Source organism: Eretmochelys imbricata, chromosome 3 (genome assembly GCF_965152235.1).
Source record: "Eretmochelys imbricata isolate rEreImb1 chromosome 3, rEreImb1.hap1, whole genome shotgun sequence".
Classification (NCBI taxonomy): Eukaryota; Metazoa; Chordata; order Testudines; family Cheloniidae; genus Eretmochelys; species Eretmochelys imbricata.
The window spans coordinates 18,196,683-18,219,046 of NC_135574.1; the positions used below are offsets into that span (position 1 = coordinate 18,196,683).

The 22,364-nt window shown below is 44.1% G+C and overlaps 1 protein-coding gene across 1 annotated transcript in view; it reads right to left on the reverse strand.

Annotated features, from left to right (window-relative positions):
• Positions 1-18,579, reverse strand: part of FKBP1B (FKBP prolyl isomerase 1B) — a 46,807-nt gene extending 28,228 nt beyond the window's left edge. Inside the window, exons 1-2 of the mRNA XM_077811538.1 lie at positions 18,543-18,579; positions 9,856-9,903 (exon numbers count right to left, since the gene is read on the reverse strand). Coding sequence (XP_077667664.1) covers positions 9,856-9,903; positions 18,543-18,579 — 85 coding nt within the window. The remainder of the gene's footprint in view (positions 1-9,855; positions 9,904-18,542) is intronic.
• Positions 18,580-22,364: the final 3,785 nt, after the last annotated feature.

Consider the following 22,364-nt stretch of genomic DNA (forward strand, 5'->3'; position numbering starts at 1 on the left):
TCAACACAGCTACTTGTCTGCAAAACGTACAGAAGTGCCTGAAATTTAAAATAAATTTGGCAAGTGTTGAAGAGCTGTTGCTATTCTTATCTGACTTCCCACTTTAAACACAATGGGCTGGCAATGTCCATTACTCACTAACAACAGGCAATATTTAAATGATTTGTAGTCTACAAATGGGCCGGCCCAACAGTGGCAGAATTAATCAGAGGGAGGTTTCCCAGTCAGGAGGAGTCCAATAAGATCTCCCTTACTGTACTGTGGAGTTTTGTAGTTATCTAAAATTTCTCCTCACACCTCTATTGTGTGAAGTCCCTCAGAAAATATAATTTCTCTGCTCTCTGTAAGATCTAATGTCTTCAACTATTTTCCATCTCTCCATTATCCCTGGCTCTGCAGATATATTTTCTAGCTCACTAAGGTTCCAATTTTGTTCCAATTCCAAACTTCCACAAAATCAGTAGGAGCTCTGAGTGTGCATTAATGGTGACTTTATTAAAAACACTACAGTATTCTGTAGCTATGCTTTTGTAGTGTTTTGAATAATTGTCAATGACTATTATTCTTTTTAACAAGAAAGGATCGGGCCCTTCATCTGTTTACAACTCTTATAAAAACAATAATTTCCATTTCAATTTGACCCCCAAATTAGATTAGGTTTAAAAAAAACCCCACAAAAGCTAATAAGAATAAAAATGTAATTTTCCTGCCAGCCCATTTCAATTTAAATAATGTGTTCCGAAGCATTACACTTTCACTGCAGGACTGGAAAGACACAAAGGAATTGCTTGAGAGCGGCAATGTAGCCTAGTGAGTAGAACACAGCATTGGGACACATGGGTTCTATTCCCAGCTTTGACACTAACCTGCTGGGTAGCTTGGGCAAGCTGCTTTGCCTCTCTCTGTGCCTCAGTTTCTCCATTTGTAAAGTGGGGGCCATAATACTGAACTTCTTTGTAAAGTGCTTTGAGATCTACGGATAAAAAGCACCGTGTAAGAGCTAAGTATTATTATGATTAGAGAAGACCCAGGAAATGAAAGAAATGTGAAATGTAAACAAAAAACATAATCAGAGATCCAGACTTTAGATATGGATGAGAGCATCATATCTCAGGTTCTCAGATACTACAGTGTTGGGCATGGTAAAAGAACTTAGCTACATAGGTGAAATGATACCTGTATTGTAATGGGACTAACCAAGATGTCAGATCTGCATACTCTTAAATTTGGGTGGGGGATTGCAATCCAAATCTAAATTTTAGGTTGCTATTGCAATGGCCAAATTCACGGCTGGCATAAGAGAGAGCAGCTGTATCGCCCACAATGGAAATGTGCCCACTTACATCAGTGGAGAATTTGGTCCAGTGTTTGGATTTGACCTGCTGATGTTTAAAACTTCTGTTTGAATCCAGGAATTTGAATCATAAGCACAAATGTGGAAAAGGAAATTAGATATTTAAAGGCTTTCACGTCAAACAATCTAAGGTATTATTAATAACCCAGCTAAGGATCTTTTTTAACATGCGTTCTTCATTTTGACATGGTGGCCCTTTAACTGGCTCTCCTGGTAGGTACTAGAAGCACTGACTCAGGAAATCAAGGTTCAGAAACAGGATCATGTCTTTGGGTTCAGGCCAAGAAGCGAATAGGACACTCTGAAAAAGGGAATCACTTAGATAACGCAGACGATAGCACTCAGCTGTGTGCTGCAGAAGCATTGCTGACTGGCTCTGGGAGTAGGGCAGGAATTGTGCACCTGCCTCGCTGCTCACTTGATTGGAGACACGGTGCAAGTGACACCACTGAAAAAATCAGGGAAGGGCATAAACCTGAAGGTGCAAGCTATCAATGCCACTGTCTACCCGCTCCAAAAATTCCCCTGGCAGATAAAGGGAGGAAGCAGCTGTAGCCTTTCCAGAGCTGTTGCCAGCCACTCACTACATCCCTTCCAAAGAAAAAGGAGAATTCTTTTAGAATGAGAAAAGACTAATCAGAGCATAAAAGTAGATATATATATATATATATATATATATATAACATGAATGACTAATGCTCAGGGTATTGAAGTACTGCAAACATTATAGCTTGATTTCCCTATTGCAGCTACAAGACCAGGAGACTGAAGAATACACCTTCTTTTAGGATTTGAAGAGGATGTATGATCATATTCACCTATAAAATGGACACAATGAATTATATATAAAATACATCTATGTAGTGATTGTGGGGATGAGAGGGGGGGAGAGTGAATGGGGAGATAAAATAATGAATGTCTAGTGGGGCTGCCACCGTTTCATATAACTTTTAAGCAATACAAACATGAAAGGATTAAACTGGTGGGACAGATGGGATCATTACTGAATAAGAAAAATTCATTTCTCCCTACGATGAACAGACACTGGAGCAGGAACAATGCAAGATTAATCTGGGCTGCAATTTGAGATTACGCTAAATTGCAAAATGCAGATCCAAATCTCTAAATAAAAATTGACAGTTGGGGTGGGGGGTTCAGATACAAGGTTTTAACTTAGACCATTGCAGAGAGAGCAGCCAACTAATAAATTTTAGACCTGGATTCTGGACCTCCTCCTAGAGTTTGTCAGAAAATGGAAGTTTTTCTGCAGAAAATGTTGCATTTTCAGTGAAAAAACGAACAAAACAAAAAACTGGTCAAAAACTTTCAGCTGAAAACTGAATATTTCAATTGGAAATGCTACTGTGCTGTCTCATGGGAATTGATGTTTGAGTACCTCGCGCTCCATTCTCCTCCTTGGGCCAAGTTACTTGGCCAGACTACATCTACCATCATGTTCCAATCTCTCATCTTTCTGAGCTACTGTGGCACATTATGAGAGTCCTTGGCCATGGTGCATCATGGGAGATGTAATCTGGCTACAAAATCCAGCCCAGACCCAAGAATGGAGGCATGAGGCACTCAACCTACAACTCCTGTGAGGCATGGCCATAACATTTCCCAATAAAATTATTTGGGTATTGGCCAAAAACTAAAATCTTTTCAGTTTTTCAACCAAAAGAAAGTTTTCCACAGAAAGCAGGTATTTTTCATGAAAAGTTTTGTTTCGTCAAAAATGGAATGTTGCACTGAAAAACAGTTTTGGCACAAAATTTTCAACCAGCCGTTCTTCCTGAAGTTCAGGGGTGTTCAGATCCAGAGCTTTGGGTTTGGCTCTTCCCTAGCTTCAAGATACATTGTCAAGTTTTCATGCCAGTGGAGGAGTCAGACTGAATTTTTCCCAGAGTCTATGGTCAGTGTCCACTGCTTTCAGTCACAAGTCCTGTGGGTGTGTCCTTGTCTCATTTCCAAAGCATGCTGCATCAGCACCAACGTTAAAGGGTTTGGAAGTAGCATAGGTAGCTATCACTTGGGAGATTTAAAACTAGACAGTACAAAGCACTAGCAAATGTACTGCAGAGAACAATGCTGGACTAGCAGATGGACTGGATAAACTAACATGCCTTCTCCATTGTATATTAAAAAACAAAACAAAGCTACTGAACTAACACATTACACTGCACACACAACTCTCTCCCTGGAGAGAGGATGAGAGAAAGAACAACCCACATGAGACAGATGTTAGTCACATCACTAAATGCACTTCTGGAAGGAGCTCAGATACCATGGTGATGAGGACAGTAAAAGAACCTATATATTACAAGACTAATGAGCCAAGTCAGGAAGGGGGAGCAAGAGCTGGACTAAGAAGGTAGGCACAGATCGGGGGAGATAGAATACTCCCACCTAGATCAGTGTGGAATCAGAGATAGTTCACAGCTGCTGTGGTCTCCAGGCTTCTGTAGTCTCTGCATTGGGTGATGGATACAGGTGTTGGCCGCTGTGTGGATCCACTGGCCCTCTGATTATATAGGTCCCCTGGCTCTGCCGAGCAATCCCATGCATGTGGTGTCATAAGGATTCTCTGTGCCATGTGATGTGCAGGGAACACGGACTTTGAGGCCAACGTTCTTAGGAAACAGTAATGTAGGATTTATAATACCCTCAAATAGCTAGGACTAAGTTTTAAGTTTTCTTTGAAAGATGGCACTTTCAATATAAAGCCCCTTAATGCCATGCTGGCACTGGTTCAGTACTGACTCAGAAATATAAACAATTGTGGAACTCTTTGTATATAAACCCATTAGAAATCTATTTCATTTTTGTGAAGATCAGAATCTGGAATCCTAATTGGCATCAATTATTACAAAGCTTTCAGATCCTGGCCATTAAATTTACATGAGCTAGAAATGTGCAGAGTGAACGTAATTGTGGTCACTGTAAACATGTGCAAATGGGAGCCAGCAACCCTCAGTTTGAAAGAGCAGTCAATTATTCTGCAAGCATGCGTTGCCCCAGATTAGTGCTGAGCTCAAAAAGCCTGATGAACAGAGGTCATTACTTCTTTGTTACCTTACATAAGCTCCTTTGCAACTTTTCTTGACTTAATATCAACTTATTATAGCTTTTTCATGGAATAGACAGCAGGGGGCTTAATTATTTTCTAGCAATTTAATTTCAATGCACACAGGGAGGCAGCTTGATGCAGCAAATCCTCCATGAAAGGAACTCCTATGGAGTTCAATGGGTGCTCCGTCAGCACAGAAAGACTGGTAGGCTCCAAACCGTGGAAGCAGTCTTTCAATGACAACAAAGACACTCACAGAGCAGAGAGCCCCCTTTTTTGTTGTCTTGAAAAAATCTCTTTTGTCTTCTTAAATCTGCATAAAAGAAACTCCTTTGTTTTTCTCAAATGAGTTTTAAGGTTGTTGGGCTTACAGAGCAGTCCCGGAGACTGAAGTCTTCTATTTATCCATAGAACAGGCAGCAGTTAGAGCTGGATGGGAAACAGTCTTACCATCCTGCAATATTTTTTTGAGATTTCACTAGTTTTGCTGTTCTGTGTTGGCATTATACTGAGACCATTCAAATTTCTCCCAGAAAACCAAGAAACCCACCCCCAAAATAGCCGATAGGTCAGTGGTTAGGGTACTCATCAGGAAGGTGGAAGACCTATATTCAAGTCCCTGCTCTCCCTGACTCAGATTCTTTCTTGCTCTCTAACTTCCACTGAGGACCTGAGAAACTTTTCTTGTCAAAAAACGGTAGAAGCCAACCTTTTCCTGTGAAAAATGTTGGCTTTGAAAAATTGGCATTTTCTGACAAAATACTGTTTTGTCAAAAAATCCCAACGAGCTCTAGCAGCACTGCTAGCTTCTTCTCACCGTGCAGACCAGGTGAGAAAACTCTGACCTGCAGACATCATCCTTAAGGGGATACAATGATAAAGAAGTCTGCATGCCTAATTCTGTTACCCTATTCATGTAAAGTAGTACCTAACTCTGCAAGTGATTTCACTTCAACCAATAGGACTATTGCATAGTAAGGTACTGCTCAATGTGAGTAAGGGTGGAAGAACTGGGCAATCTGAGGGTCAGTTTTACGATGTGGACCCTGTTCCACTAGGAAATGAACTGAGATTTCCAACTCAAACTCATTCCTGTAATTGTTGAAGCTATTATATTTTACTCACAAGATCTGTGTATGCTCTCTACCCGCTCAATCTTTTTTCACTTCTATCGTCTCTTTTAACATGAGCATCTCAAAACATTTTGTGAACATTATTTAGGTTTCATGACAATCCTGTGAGGCACTATCTCCATTTCTTACAAATTTCAAAACTGAGGCGCAGAGGAAGCAAGTCACTTACCCTAGGTCAGACAACAAATTGGTTGCATAGCAAGGAACAAAACCCTCTTCACCACTAACTCCTCGTCCCAGGCTCTAGTTACTATATAAAGTCTCCACTAAAATATTCCCACATATTAACTGATCAACCGTAAATGAGCAAAAGTGAATATCTGACGGACTTCATCAGAGAATCTTAACATTTGCAAACTGTGTCTGTGGGGTCTCAGAGGAGCATGTTTCACACTGAATAGCCAAAGCACCTTTTGCAATTCTGATTCACAGAAGAAAAGCAGAGAAGACTTGAGATACACTTTCACTGGGTCTCAGTTGCCACTAAGATCTTCACAATGTAAAAAGCATCCATCTTTTCAAGCCATAGCAATTTAAAGAGGCATATGACTTTTACTAGAAAATACAAAGAATTGGCAGGCATCACACCATATGAACAGACATCATATCCTATGGTACAAGATATCTTGGAAAGGTTTATAATCAATTAAGTTCCTTATAGCTAGACAAGTTTTGGTTGGCTGTAATTCAAGGCTCAGTTATATTGTCTGCTACACCACAGAGTTTATTAATGCTAGATCTAATTTCTGTTTTCACTATCTATTCCAAAACCACCCAGCTAATTAAAGACAAAGAATTTTGATTAAATTCCTTGCTTAGAGCCCAATTCTTTTCTCAGATACACAAGCACAACACCCACTGAAGTCAATGGGTGTTTATTCCCGAGCAGGACTGGGCTAATATCAGATTTTTGCATTTATGCTGACACAGAGCACTTCCAGATTGGAAGAACGTATATCAAGCCATACAAACATTAAGCTATATTGGCCAGATTCTCATTTAGAAAGACTGGTGTAACTTCATTCCATTCAGTGGCATTACTCTTGATTTACATCAGTCTTGCTGAGATGGGAATCTGGCCTTATGCCCATAGATCTCCAACCATTATAATGAGAATACTTTTTTAAGGCTGTATTGACTTTGGCTCGTAAAATACACAGAAAATTCTTCTCTTTTTGGCAGAGCCATATAATCAAATTCCACAGAAATCTGTGTTGTGTTAAACGGAATTTTTTTCTTTTTTCATCATGATAAATTAAGCACATTCCATAAACTACCGATAATCTGCACACTATACAGTAGACTTGTGCAAGTTCACAATTGCAACCATGGCTTTCACCCATCAGAAACAAAAATTACAAAGCATTTGGTAATGTATACATAAATACAAAATGTTTGGTAACATATGGCAAAAGGAATGACAACAATGTGCCCCCAGATCACTAGTGCAAGCCAAAAAAAAAAAAAAAAAAAGACAAGAGCATCATTTATTAATTCTGCTTTAAAATTCAGCTCCAATTTGGGTAGCTCCATTGAAGTCAATAGTCAATGGAGCTGTACTGATTTACTCCAGCTGAAGATCTATCTGATCTTAAGTGTTTTAAAAAGAAACGGATTGATTTCCCAGTGGACATTAATTAGTTCTGTGACCATCAGCAAAATGCTGCTCTGAAACATGTTTAATTTCATAAATAAATAATAATATAATGTGCACTGCTTCAAACAAAAGCCTCACAGCACTTCACAAACATTAATGAACTGAGGCTTGTAATATTTCTCCAAAGTGGGTAATTGCAGTATTATCGCAATTTTATAGATGGGTAAACAGAGGTACGGAGAGATTAAGGGCTCAATTCTACCCTCAGTTATAATGACTGTGAATAAGAGCTGCACCGCTATAATTAAAGGCTGAATTTGGGCCTAAGTATTCAAGGGTTGCTTGAAGTCACACAGCAATTCAGCAGCAGTGCCTGCCAGGAACAGGATCCAGAATTCCTGACTCCCAATCCTATGCTTTAGCGACCAGACAAAGTGTTCAAAGTCATAACAAATGTGACAAAAACTAGAACTTTTAGAGATCTTGTTTAATGGTAAGCCACACTTTTCATCACCTCCAGCTAGGGTTACCAACTGTCTAATCCAGGGGTGGGCAAACTTTTTGGCCCGAGGGCGACATCAGGGTGCAAAACTGTATGGAGGGCCGGGTAGGGAAGGCTGTGCCTCCCCAAACAGCCTGGCCCCTGCCCCCTACCACTTCCTGCCCCCTGACTGCACCCCCTCAAAACCCCCGACTCATCCAAACCCCCCGCTCCTTGTCCCCTGACCGCCCACTCCTGGGCCCTCCCACCCTTAACTGCCCCCCAGGACTTTACCACTCCCAGAAGCGGGTCAGCACGTCCCTGCGGCCCCTGGGGGGGGGGGCAGGGGACTTTGCGTGCTGTCCACTCCTAAAAGCGCCGCCCCCGCAGCTCCCATCCAACCCCCCCGTTCCCCATCCCCTGACTGCCCACCCCCCTGAACCCTATCCACACCCTGCACCCTGACAGGCCCCCCAGGACTCCCACACCTATCCAACCCCCCACTGCTCCCCATCCCCTGACCACTCCCCACCAGAATCTCCGCCCCATCCAACCACGCCCTGCTCCCTGTCCCCTGACCACCCCCCCCCCCGGACCCCATGTTTCCCTTATCAAACCCCTACCCTCCTTATCATGCAGCTCAGAGCAGCAGGAGCTCGTAGCCCTGCTGCCCGGACGGAGCCAGCTGTGGTGCCCGCACGGCAGCGTAGCTGCAGGGGAGGGGGGACAGCAAGGGAGGGGCCGGGGGCTAGCCTCCCCAGCCAGGAGCTCAAGGACCAGGCAGGACGGTCCTGCGGGCCGGATGTGGCCTGTGGGACGTAGTTGCCCACCTCTGGTCTAATCGCACAAACCCAAACACCCTTGCCCCACCCCCTACCCTGTCCTTTCCCCTGCCCTGGCCCTTCTCTGAGGCCCCACCCCCCACTCACTCCATCCCCCTCTCTTTCACTCGCTTTCCCCCACCCTCACTCACTTTCGCCAAGCTGGGGCAGGGAATTGGGTTCCCGGCCAATGGGAGCTGTGGAGTCGGCGCACAGGGAAGGGGAAACGCACAGAGACCCCCTGGGCGCGCCTGGGAGCTAGAGGGACGTGCCAGTCGCTTCTGGGAGTCACGTGGAGCCAGGGCAGGTAGGGAGCCTGCCATATGTCCACTGTGCTGCCAACTGGACTTTTAGCGGCCTATTAAAATCTCCTGGATTGGTTTCAGTAGCCACCGTGAGATTGGTTCCGATTCCGGGAGCCCCCTGGCCAATCTGGGAGGGTTGGCAACCGTACCTCCAGCCAGCCTGCTTTGAAGAGTTGACACTAAAGATTCCCCACACCAAGAACTCACTGAATTTAATCTTAAGAAACTATACTAAACGGTAGAAAAATACCTCCCTAATGTTGAGATACACCAGTACTAAGGCCACTGTTATTCCCTTATTGTTACTATTATCAGTATTACAGTATGACCTAGCAAACTCACCTGAGACCAGGGCAATGTGCTAGGTGCTTACATACACAAAGTAAGAGACAGTCCCTGCCTCAAATGGCATATAATCTAAATACACAAGACACAACAGTCCTTGGAGTAGGGGGACTAAACACCAGGTCTTCCATCTCTCAGGTGGATGCCCTAACCACTAGATTACAGAGTCATACTCACTTTCTTTATCCCAATGACTCTTTAAGTATTTATACACAATGGAAGAGCATCAACAGGCAACACTGAGACCCATTTAATCCCGTAACGTAGGACTTAAGCGATACACAGCCTTTGTACTGGCCCCCCCTGCACAGAGGTGAATTTACCCCAATGTCTGGGATACATGCTTTTATCTTATATAAAGCCAAAAGAAAGAAGGAATATCATTGCATCTCAATTAATGACCTCAGGGTCCGAGATGATGGAGATAGAGGGCCTGATCCAACACTGCATAAAGGGTGTTTTCCACTTGCCTTCTATGGCTAGTGTAATGGAGCAGAGAATCAGGCCCACAGTGTCATTTATTAACCATATGCTATTACACATTCCACTTAACAAAGAATAGCATGCACACATAGGTATTGTAGTTGGAGCTGCCCAGTCAAGAGTGATGCCTTCAGGAGACCCATCAGAAAAATATTAAGTGACCAAGAAGGAGCAGAGGAAGGGGAAAAAATATGATCCTGAAATCTGAAATGACAAATGCCTCCCGAAGTGCAAAGCCATCTGCACAGAACATTCAGAACACGCCTCACCTGTGTAGTGTACCACGCACGTCTGACCCTTCTTTGGAAATGTCCGTCCTGTTAAAAATAGAAAAGTATATTTTTAATAAGTCTTTGATTAACCATCCTGTGTGGGAAAGATTCGCTTTTAGTAGCGGTGGGCTCAAGAGGTTAGACTGGGGTTTGACTCTAGGACTGCTTTGAGTCTGGGTGTCATTTTATCTTAGTCACCAATATTCATAGAATCATAGAATCATAGAATCATAGAATATCAGGGTTGGAAGGGACCCCTGAAGGTCATCTAGTCCAACCCCCTGCTCGAAGCAGGACCAATTCCCAGTTAAATCATCCCAGCCAGGGCTTTGTCAAGCCTGACCTTAAAAACTTCCAAGGAAGGAGATTCCACCACCTCCCTAGGCAACGCATTCCAGTGTTTCACCACCCTCTTAGTGAAAAAGTTTTTCCTAATATCCAATCTAAACCTCCCCCACTGCAACTTGAAGCCATTACTCCTCGTTCTGTCATCTGCTACCATTGAGAACAGTCTAGAGCCATCCTCTTTGGAACCCCCTTTCAGGTAGTTGAAAGCAGCTATCAAATCCCCCCTCATTCTTCTCTTCTGCAGGCTAAACAATCCCAGCTCCCTCAGCCTCTCCTCATAAGTCATGTGTTCTAGACCCCTAATCATTTTTGTTGCCCTTCGCTGGACTCTCTCCAATTTATCCACATCCTTCTTGTAGTGTGGGGCCCAAAACTGGACACAGTACTCCAGATGAGGCCTCACCAATGTCGAATAGAGGGGGACGATCACGTCCCTCGATCTGCTCGCTATGCCCCTACGTATACATCCCAAAATGCCATTGGCCTTCTTGGCAACGAGGGCACACTGCTGACTCATATCCAGCTTCTCGTCCACTGTCACCCCTAGGTCCTTTTCCGCAGAACTGCTGCCTAGCCATTCGGTCCCTAGTCTGTAGCGGTGCATTGGATTCTTCCGTCCTAAGTGCAGGACCCTGCACTTATCCTTATTGAACCTCATCAGATTTCTTTTGGCCCAATCCTCCAATTTGTCTAATGGTTGAGTGAAATGGTTTAGGATAAAAGGTCCCCTATTTAGTTTAGGAAGACATGCTTTCTTATATTAATGTGGTTTTCTCCTTTCTGTCAAATCTAGTATCTTTTCTTACTAGCTTTAAGATCTGATTTGTTCTCCTACAACTGCAGGGGGATGGCCTCTGGAAAGACATCATGAATTATAATTAAGGCTGCGATTCTTTCACGGAGGTCAGAGAAGTCACGGATTCCATGACTTTCCGCAACCTCTGAGTTCCGTAGCAGCTAGTGCAGCTGACTTCAGGGCCGCCCGAGCAGCCGGCTCCTGGGACAGCTTCTCGGGGGCCCCATGGCCAGCTGCACCGGTCACTTGTGGAGCAACCTGTGACCAGCTGCTCCAGTAGTCCCTGAGGCCAGCCACACCAGCCACTACTCAGGAGACCCTGGGCAGCTGGCTCCGGGGACCGCCCAAGCAGTGGCCGGTGCAGCTGGTCCCACGGACCGCCCAAGGAGCAGTCCTGGGGGCAGCTCCGGGGAGCGCCCAAGAAGCGGTCCCGGGGGCTGCCCCGGAGCCAGCCACACTGGCCACTACTCAGGCGGCCCTGAGGAGCTGGCTCTGGGGACCACTGGAACCGCGGCCAGTGTGGCTGGCTCCAGGGAATGCCCAAGCAGCAGTCCTTGGGCGGGAGGGGGGTGCCCTGGGGACCACCTGAGCAGCAGTGGTCCCAGAGGCCGTCCAGAAAGCGGTCCCCAGGAGCAGTGGCCAGGAAACGGTCAACCCCCAGCACTGGAGTAGGGCCTTCCCACATCAGGGGCCCCCCGGAGCAGCGGGGCCCCAGAAGTAGAGATTTAGTCAGGGGTATTTTTGGTAAAAGTCATGGACAGGCCAGCCTGTGAATTTTTAATTTATTGCCCGTGACCTATCCATGACTTTTACCAAAAAAATAAATATCATGAATAAATCTTAGCCTTAATTATAATCGTTTTTAACTTCACTTAACCTATATTTTGCTATTGTTCACAAATGAATAACATTACACTATGAAGATGTGGTAAAGTAATGTGTTGGTATTCATAATTCCAATACCTTTTACTTAAGCCTACTTTAATAAGAACACATATAATTAGCAAGTGGCAATCGTTTTAAAAAAAAAATCCCATCTCCTACAGTGCAAATGCATTTTCAGATCTGCAGTCACATAAGATAGTAAAGCACTGATGGGTGAAGAGAGATCTTGGTAGCCGCTTGTTAAAATTTTGACACCAAGGGCAAGAGATCTGAATGATTTCCCTGTCACTGACAACAGTTACCCCGGCCATTCTCCCACTCTATATATTGCTAAAATAACCCCTGCCAACAGGCTTGGACAGATCTATAAAGCTACAGGACAATTTTTTAGGACGTACCCAAAACCCTCCTAATAATGGCAAGTTAAAACAGACACCATTGATTTGTGTATCTGAACTGGCAGACAGAGGCCCCATGTTCAACAGAACTTTGATCCACAATCCATCAGAAGGCCCCACAGTAGAGAACAGCAGGGTCAGGAAACCAGAAATAGGGGATTCAGGTAGGAGCATAAGCTGATCCTGCCTGCCTTCTATTGCTTCTTCTGCCTGAATGTAGTGTGCTAATGTGTTGTGCATTATATAGGCTATGAGCTGAGATACCCAATAATGCATAACAAGGTACTGTGCCAAAGCCAAACACCATGAACAGCAAATGGCAGGAGGACAGAGCCTATGATAGGCCAAGCACTGAGGTAGGTAGGTTCAACAGAGAATCACAATACAAAATGGTAGCTGTGGTGCTCTTTACAACCTATTGTCTGGTCTATTTAGATTGGAAGATTACTCCTGGAGGAATCCTGCGCCAAAAAATTAAAAATTTTACATCAAAAAAGTTAAAAATTATGTACACAATATTTTAAAATTCTGCAAAGTTCTGAATATTTTATTTGTCAAAATAATATAGTATAATCACACCATTTGCAATTATTTTGGTAATTTATTTCAAAATACCTGTAAGCAAGTATGTCTCTAACAATACAGACAACAAAAAAGATTCAGGAAATGTTTTTTGACAAATAGATTCCTTACTGGGCATATTAGCACATCTATACAGCTCCACAGCTAGCAAGAAGGACAGTCTCACATGCATGCCCAGCCCTTCTCATCCACGTGTGGGGAAGCAGGCTCAGCCCAGCAGGATCCAAGTGTGGAGGGGCTTGGTGTGGGGAGATCCATGTGATGGGTGAGAGGGTCCTGCATAGGGCAGGGTGTGGGGCAATCTGAGTGTTGGCAAACTTTTCCCTGAGCAGGAACTCCAGATAGGTAGTCACATTTTGAGGAAGGATGTATTTTCCAGGGTCAGCTCGGTAGCTGACCAGCCATTCCCCTCATAGATGTGCTGTTCAGTCACCATAAGTCTGCATACTTCAGCAGCATACATGCTGAGGACAGAATTGCAGCATGGGAGCAGACACTTGCATTTCAGTTCCAGGAACAAGAACATCGGCTGAAAGAAGATGTCAGAGCAGAGCAGAAAAACCTGTTTGAATGGCTGCTTTCACTAATGGCCACAAGATTGCAGGCTCCTGCTGTGCCCGCACCATGGCATGAGTCCAGTCCACAGTACCGTGAGCTGCATACCGGGAGCACTTTGGACAATTCCATGGTTGGGTGGCCCATGCAACTGGGACTTAACAGCAGCTGGACAGGGCAAATCTACCCCCCAGCATACTTTCACCCCTGTGGTGACCTCCTTTCCCTTGCAGTCTGCCACACCCTGGAGGCCTCCACAGCCATGCACCGGTGAAAAGGGCATGCTACATGCACAAGAAAAGGAAAGGAGAACATGCCAGCTGACTCGCAAGATTAGGGGATTTTTTGATGGTCCTGTTTGTACCATTCAGTGTTTGGTATATGCATTTTGTTTTATTACTGGTTGTGGTGTTGGTTTATTACTGTTTGGCATGCAGGCCTGCCTCGCAATGCTCCATTATTGTTATTTTTATTATGCAAATAAAGGCTTGTATTTTATTAGGAAAGTTTATTGTGCTCACTACATCACATCTTATAATGTGTATTTTGAATAATAAAGAAACACAAGGTAAGGCAAAAGTTGTAACCAAACAATTTCTCCATACAGCTATGTACAGCAATCAATAGTAAATGCACTGCTCCCCCCACACATTACATTAAGAGTCATGTCATCCAAAATTCATGACAATCAATACCTCCCCCGTTCACTGTGTAAAGTGACAGTGCACCCCCTTTCATTGCATGATGTGACAGTACCTCATTTACTGTAAACATTGCTGGACAAAAACATTCATAAATGTACTATTCTCCCTCTTCCATTGGTCCATGCAAGTCCATAATGTGGGATCACAGGGCATCCCTGATTTCCGTTGCCTGTTCCAGCTGTGAGATCAGTGCACTTTCTGGTTGAGTGTACCTGTTCAGCAGTCCATTACTGTCACAGGTCCATTCAGGGGCAAATGGCCCCCCTTTGACCTCAAAGACTGTGCCCAGCAAGGCACAATAATTCAGACATCACTGATGACACTGGAATCCAAGTGGGTCTGTAGACCATGCCAGCAGGATTTCAACCTGCCAAATGCACATTCAACCACCATTCTACACCTTTGGAGAGTGTAATTAAACTTTCTTTTGCCAGGTCCTCTGAGATCAGTATATGGTTCCATAGGCCAGGGCAAAAAGGGGGTATGCAGGATTTCCCCAGAATAGCAGTGGGGACAGTAACTCCATTTATGACAGTGCCATTTGGTGGGAATAGTGTCCCAGCCTGTCCATGAAGGTAGACTATCGACCAGTGGAAAACCCTTCACATCAAGTGGGAAGATCGCCGCACTAATGCCAGAATCCTCACTGAAGCCAATGTCACCAGCATTGAAGGAATGATCCTTATGCACCAACTTCGCTGGGTTGGACACTGTGTGTGGATGCCAGATTCTCGCCTCCCAAAACAAGCCCTCTACTCTCAGCTGACCTACAGTCAGAGATGGCTGCAAAGACACACTAAAAGCGTATCTCAAGAAAACTGATGTGGACATCACAAGCTGGGAGGAGCAAGCCACCAACCGACCCCAATGGTGCCACATCCTCCATCCAGGAAAAGCACCTTGCCCTCAAAGCTGAAAACAGGGAGACCCGAAGGAAGGAAAAAGAAAGAACTTTCTCTCAGCAGGCAGCTGGCCCGACAGGAAATGTTTGTACCCACTGTGGGCGGATCTGTGGTTCCAGGATCGGACTCCTGAGTCATCTCAGGACCCATATGTACATCTATGGTAGAGATCATCCTCAAATTGAGGGATCGCCGCCACAGCTGCTGCCGATTGTTTATGCCCATCACCTTTGGGTAAATCACATACCTGATCGCCTCAAAAACTTCTGCCTCCACTTTACTCAGAGTTGATTTTCCAACACCAAACGGTTCCCAATGGACCTGTAGCAGCCTAGGGTAGCCAGCTTCCAGATAGCTATAACAGCCTGCTTCGGGTCCAATATGGTCGCCCTCATGAGCATGTTGAGATGCTGGAGGGTCAGGGCAAGCTGCTCACAAAGCACCAGAAATGTAGCTTTCTTCATGCAAAAGTTCTGGACACACTGCTGATCATCCCAGGTCTGCATGACGATGTGATCCTACCAGTCTGTGCTTGTGGCCTTGCTCCAGGAACACGGGTCTATGTAGAGGGCATCAGCAGCTATACCAAAAGTCATGAGGAGCATCAGCCAGTTCAAGTTTTCCATGTCTGTATCATCATCCTCCTCTTCCACCATTAGCTCTGGCAGGTGCCTTCAGTGGGTCAGAAAACGCCACCAAAATGTCCACCAGCATCTCATGAAAGCTCTGCTCATTTCCTGAAACAGGAGCAAAAACCCAAGCAAGAAAAGTTCTTCAAATTATGACTCCTAGTTCTGACTGCTGGGAGCATGTAGATCAAAAGGACAGCTCAGCAGAATGTGTTGGTGGGCTGCAACAACTTCCTGTGATGGGCAGGGTAGATAGTCAAGTTTTCCCATGGTGCACCACAAAGGGCTAGAAAGTGGTCACATTTCAGGAGTGTGCTAGGTAGTCTGGGATGTGATTGGTTGGACTTGGGGATATAGGTAATCTGGGATATGATTGGAGCCCCGGTGTGGGGCCCAGGGTCAAAAACTCTTAACCTAAAGTCATCAATGAGTGTCAATGCTCAACCCCTGAGCTTTCAAAGCCAGGGTCCGTGAATTCGAGTCCTACTAACCCTGGACTTACATTGCAGTGTAAACATTCTCTGTCTGTACAAAGCCTAGCACAAACGGGGCCCTGATCTCAGTAGGTACTACGGTAATATCACAACTAATAACACCGCCAGGTACGATGCCAATACAATCCAGTTAAATAATGCCCCATTCAATGTGGAAGTAGAGCAGAAAGAGTGTTTTTACAAGTGATCGGTGGCCCATATTCCACCCTGGCATAAATTGGTGTAATACTATACCACCAAAATCAATGGAGATGCATCTTCTTATACCAAGGCTGAATTAGGCCTGAAGATGTTAAGACCATCAACTAGTCACTACAGCAAATTGACTTCTGAGTGGATTTGAGGGCAATAGTGCTTACTGGTTTTGGTTTTAATGACACTGTTTAAATCACTTGGATTGGATTAAGGTTGGCAACCAGGAGAAATCACATTTATAACTTTATTTTGAACAGCATCTTTCATACAAACCATATCGCAATACACTCTAGAGATTAATAATAAAATGGCAAGGCTAAATTCTGCCCTCACTTACACTTACAATAGAAGAACAGTACATATATCAATGGAGTTACTCTGAATTTACAGCACTATAAATTGGAGCAGAATCTGGCCCACAGAGCTAAACCATAGCAGATGAGAAGACAGTTAAAAGGCATAGGCAAGGGGGGAAATGATGTTGGGCCAACAGAGTTAAGCCAAGGATGAATTTGGCCCATTATATAGATACGTATGGCTCTATATAAGTACTGACCAGAGATTGTAGAAATCCGTTTGCCATGGAAAAATGCAAAATTTGCATTTTTAAAGAGAATCTTTAGTTTTTACATTTTGTGAAAAAATAAAAACATCTATAGTAGAACCCTGGTTATCCGATCTAATTGAGACTGGGGTCAGATCAGATAATCAGGAGAATGGGCGCGGCTCCGGCTGTCTGGCCTGGGCGGCAGGGCTCTGGCTGCCAGCTTAAAAACTGTAAATATATTTATAAAACATTGTGTTCAACTGATACCTACATATATTGTGGCTAGGAAAACTAAAGTTCAGCATTTCATTTTAATCATGGAAAAACATGGATTTTTATGTTTTTTATTAGAGAACTTTGGGGTTTTGATCACAGAAAATGAGGGTCCCTGGTAATGACATTTGTCTTCGAGAGTTATAGGATGATGTTCTAGCACCAGAGTGGAGCAGCCACTCTGAAAAAGTGATCCCATAAAAACAAAGATTAATACACTCTTTAATCTGGTCCGGTCAAAATGTGAGTGCCATCTGAAGTGATCCCGACATAAATGGCCTATGGTACATGAAAAGGTTTGGAAATAAATTTAGGAAACTGTTACCATGCATGTTAAATGCCAATGTTCGCCACAGCCACACACACTAATCAGCAATTATTTATTAAGTTGTTTTCCACCCTCTACAGAATTTAACCCTTGCTGCTGCTGCCCCAATAATGCCTGATCCAGAGTGCGATTCAAAAGTGAACCTGCTTTCGCTGCTGACTGCTAAGGCTCACATTTTAAAGTGGGCGTGCACTGGACTATAATTTGCTCTCGTTACTAAATTACTTCACTGCACTTGGATTTATGCAGCTGTCAGCAAATGCCATTTAAATATCCCAGACTATTCCCTGCCTCTGCTGTTGCCACCAAGGGAGCCGCAGACACTGCAGCCTACTGATCCCAGAGAACCTAGTCGGCTTTCCTTCTGTTCCTCTGATCCCACAGACCTTCCCCCCAAACCTCTGATCCCAGAACCCTCAGGCTTTTACCCTCCCTGATACTAGGGATGTCACCCACACCCCTTTCTCCCCTGCAGTCTTTTATTTCTTCTTCAGATGTTGGGCACTCCTAGGTTTCCCTTCATCTGGTCTCATATCATCTTTTGATGCCGGAACTCCTGAGGCTGCAGTGATTCCAGATAACCCTTCCTGATTCTGGAGACCCGAGGCTCACTGTCTTCTCTAATACTAGATCCCGCTCCTAATCCCAGAGACTCCTGAGCTTCCTCTGATTCCATATCCCCACCCCCAATGCAAGACACCCTTGTACTTCTGCCCCCTCTGACCACATATCCATCCTTCCTCTTATCCACCTCCCACCCCCACTCCTGAAGCCAGAGACCCCTGGACTCCTTCCTCTTCTGATGCCAGAGAATCCCTGGCTCCCTCTCATCTCAGATTTCTCTCACTCTCCTGATGCAAGAGACCCTTGGGCTCCCCCTTCCTCCGAACCGAGATTCCCACTCCCCCTCCAGAAACCCTTCCTCTGCACTGTCCCTTGATCCCGGATCCCGCCCCCATGCCCGATGCCAGGGGGCTCCCTCTCTTGCGATCACAGGCACCCCAGTGCCACCTAAAAGCAAATCAGGAGAGAGAGAGAGAGACCCTACCGTCTCCAGGGGAGATTGTCTCAATTTCCACTCCCATTATTGCACTGCTGGTCTGCGGCAACACAGAGCAATTCTTGCTGCTGCCTGGGTCACCCTCGGCGTTCAGCGGGGCACTACCCTGGCTTCCCCACGCCTGGACCCTCCGCTGAATGCATTCCCCTTCCTAGCTGACTGACAAGGAGCATCACAGCTGTCCGTCACACGCTTCCAGCCAATGCAAAAGCTGGGGTGGGTGGGGGCTGCCTACTCGGTCACCCAATCCCCCTTCTCAGCTGCACAGGAAAGGCAGGTCCCTCAGAGGGGCTGGGAGATGGGAGTGGGGGGCAGGCCTCCCAGGCTGAGGTTGGCTGGGATTTGCTGCTGCATGAAGCATTTAAGGACTTGGCACTTTAATACTATTCCCTTCCAGCAAGTACTTGTTCCTTCCTCACACAGCATATACTCCTTAAATAGCCTTGCAGAAGATGCACCCCTGTGTGCTGGGGAATAAGCTAGTGCTGTCTGCCTAGAAGAATGCACTGCCTCTGCCAAATGCATCCTTCAAGGCAGATGTAGTCAGTTCAGTAGTTCCCAGTCCAGTGGTACATGGCCCCAGTACACGTTTTCATGTCTGGTGCACTCGGCTCCCATTCTCTTCCTAAAGATGAGATTCTGTGGTGTGTCATAGTGTGTCACCAATGCCCACTGCTTCTAATTCACTTCTATGCCCGCTAACCGGCAGTGGAGCTTGCTTGTGTAATGTGCAAGCTGTTCCCAGTGTCTTTTGGAGCAGTCCAAGTTTCATTGCTGGTTACATCATGAGGAATCAAACGAGGAAAGGATAGTCACCAGGGATGAAAATGCCAAACATGCAGATGTGGAGGGGGATGGGATGAGGGGGTGAGGGCAGGGCATGGAATCCTTACTGCGCCAAGGACAGATTGAAATGACAGTGATGTTTACCATTCATGCTCATGTCTGGCATGATGTATATGTGTGCATGTTTACTTGTTCGAGGTGGGGGGGGGCAGGGGTGTCTGAAATACGCACTAAAATATATTTTAAATAATTTTTAAACCCTGTATTTAATGGTTAATTGTTCCCATCATGCTGGATTAAAAATTGTAAAAACCGTGAGAGATACACGTATTTCAGATACCTGTGTCTGAAAAACTGTTTCCCCCCCCATGAGAATTTGTACATGAATCTCACTATTCCCATCAACTCTGAGGAAATAATAATTTGCTGACAATTCTCTTTCTTTGGTTCTGGAAAATGGTCTGATCATTTTTGTTTTTTAACTGGAAGAATTATGTCCTTCTGCATCAGCCTGTACTGGTCTGACATTTTACACCCGTATTTGTACTTTTCTCTTAATCACTATATTTTTATGTAACTTAAAAACAGTCCCCTGAATGTCTATGTGAGTCATGTTTCAGAGTAACAGCCGTGTTAGTCTGTATTCGCAAAAAGAAAAGGAGTACTTGTGGCACCTTAGAGACTAACCAATTTATTTGAGCATGAGCTTTCGTGAGCTACAGCTCACTTCATCGGATCCGATGAAGCTCATGCTCAAATAAATTGGTTAGTCTCTAAGGTGCCACAAGTACTCCTTTTCTTTATGTGAGTCATAAGGCTATAGTTATTATTTCTGTAGGGTTCCGATATTGCTTATAAATATTAGTGTCATGGACTCTTCTGCACCTGCCTTAGAACTTGCCATAATGTCAGTGGCAGCTGCTCAGGGTAATCAGCTCCCAGTTGAATCTGATAGCCCCCAAGATGGATCTGCATGTGGGGGCATCTCCTTCTCCAAATGGCTCTTGCTTCAAAAGACAGCTACTCACATGAGAGCAGAAGAGGATACTCTGTCACTCACATCACCTCCAGAACTGCCTAAACTGACTGAGGGTTGTATTAAAATACAGAGTACACCCTGAAAATGTCTCAGCTACTACAAAACACAGTGGCCCATTTGCTTAGCAGTGCAGATTGACAAGAACACATCATCTTGGGACTCTGTCCTTTGCAGTGGGTCCTTATCTAGCAAGGTGCTCATGTGGTCTCCATCACAATAGTATCTGGATGTAATTGAATAAAGAGTTCAGTTCATAGTCTTTGTCCTGATGTTCAAAGCCTTTCAAGGGACTGGGGTTGGTTACCTGAGAGATCCACAGCCAGGACCTCCATTTAACCAGAACCTCCAGCAACAACTACTGGAGTCATGAAATTGTGGGCCAATATGTGAAAGCTCATGACTAAAAGAGACAGAACTTCCAAAAGTGCTGGATTTAGACTATGGAACTCACTTCCATGAGAGAGAAAAATGACTAACCACTTTCATAAGTAAATGAACAAATCATTTCTCCTATTTAGCATTAACACAGTAATTTCTTCACTCATATACACACACGCACATAGCCAAAACATATTAAACATAATCCTTCTACAAGATGGGCAGTAAGAAAGGGGTGGAGGTAGAAGAATGGCTTAGAGTTAAGGCACTGGAACTAGGAGATCTGGATTCATACTCCAGTTGTGACACAGATTCCTTTATGAACTGGGGCAAGTCACTTAATCTCTCTGTATGTGGATAATAATTCTGCCTTGTCTAGTTAGTAAAAAATTTTGGGGCAGAAACTGCCTCTTATATAGCACCTAACACAACGGGGCCCTGATCTAAGTTACAGTCCCTAAGTGCTACTGTCATATAAATAATAACAACAACCTAATGGGTTAACCCAGAAAGAATTAGGATTATTTTGCCATGTGGTCTTTCAAAGCAGAAAATGGACAAAAGGAATTTTTAAACAAATCCATTTTGCAAAGAGAGCAAAAATGAACAGAAATCACTCACACTTATAAACAAGCAAAATATTTAGTTCAGCTTTGTCATTTTCTTGATACAGAACTGGGGTTTAAAATGGGGTCATTCTTTAAAAGGTTACATTTGACAATGCAATACATTAGACACTCTCTGCATCAAAATTCTTTTATTTATACTTTTGCTATTTATATTGGTCGGGAAATGTCACAGCTAGACACACTGGAAGCAGTTCAGACTATAATATAAAACAAAAACAAAAAATCCCAAGAAACCACCAATATTAACTACAAGCTTCTGTTGTAGTCTTTATTATCCTGGAAAAGTCTAACTATGGAAGATAAACCAACTGATATTCTAACTCCCGCAAATAAATGAATCACTGGAACTAGATCATGGATTCATATATACAAAGTGGCATTTATTTTTGTTCTTTCTAAATATATTTTACATGTTCACCTTTTAACCCAAATGACCTGAAGTCATAATATATATAACATCAGTGAAATGCAACTACCTGCAGCATGGAGAGCAACAAGCAAACTGGTGCATAGTAGTGATAAAGGAGGGAAAATTTTGTCCAACACACGAGGGCAAACCTTTACTCTTGTGAAAAATATTGAGTCAGAAGAGCGAACAGAATTTTGGGAATCATGAAGAAAAGGATAAATAATAAGACATAAAATATCATATTGCCTCTTTATAAATCCATGGCATGCCCACACCTTGAATACTATGTGCATATGTGGTCACCCATCTCAAAAAAGATATACTGGAATTGAAAAAGGTTCAGAAAAGGGCAACAAAAATTATTATGGGTCTGGAGCGGCTTCCATAAGAGGAGAGATTAATAAGACTGGGACTTTTCAGCTTGGAAAACAGACGATTAAGGGGGGGATATGATAGAGGTCTATAAAATCATAACTGGCATGGAGAAAGTAAATAAAGAAGTGCTATTTACTCCTTCTCATAACACAAGAACTAGGGGTCAGCATAGAAAATTAATAAGCAGCAGGTTT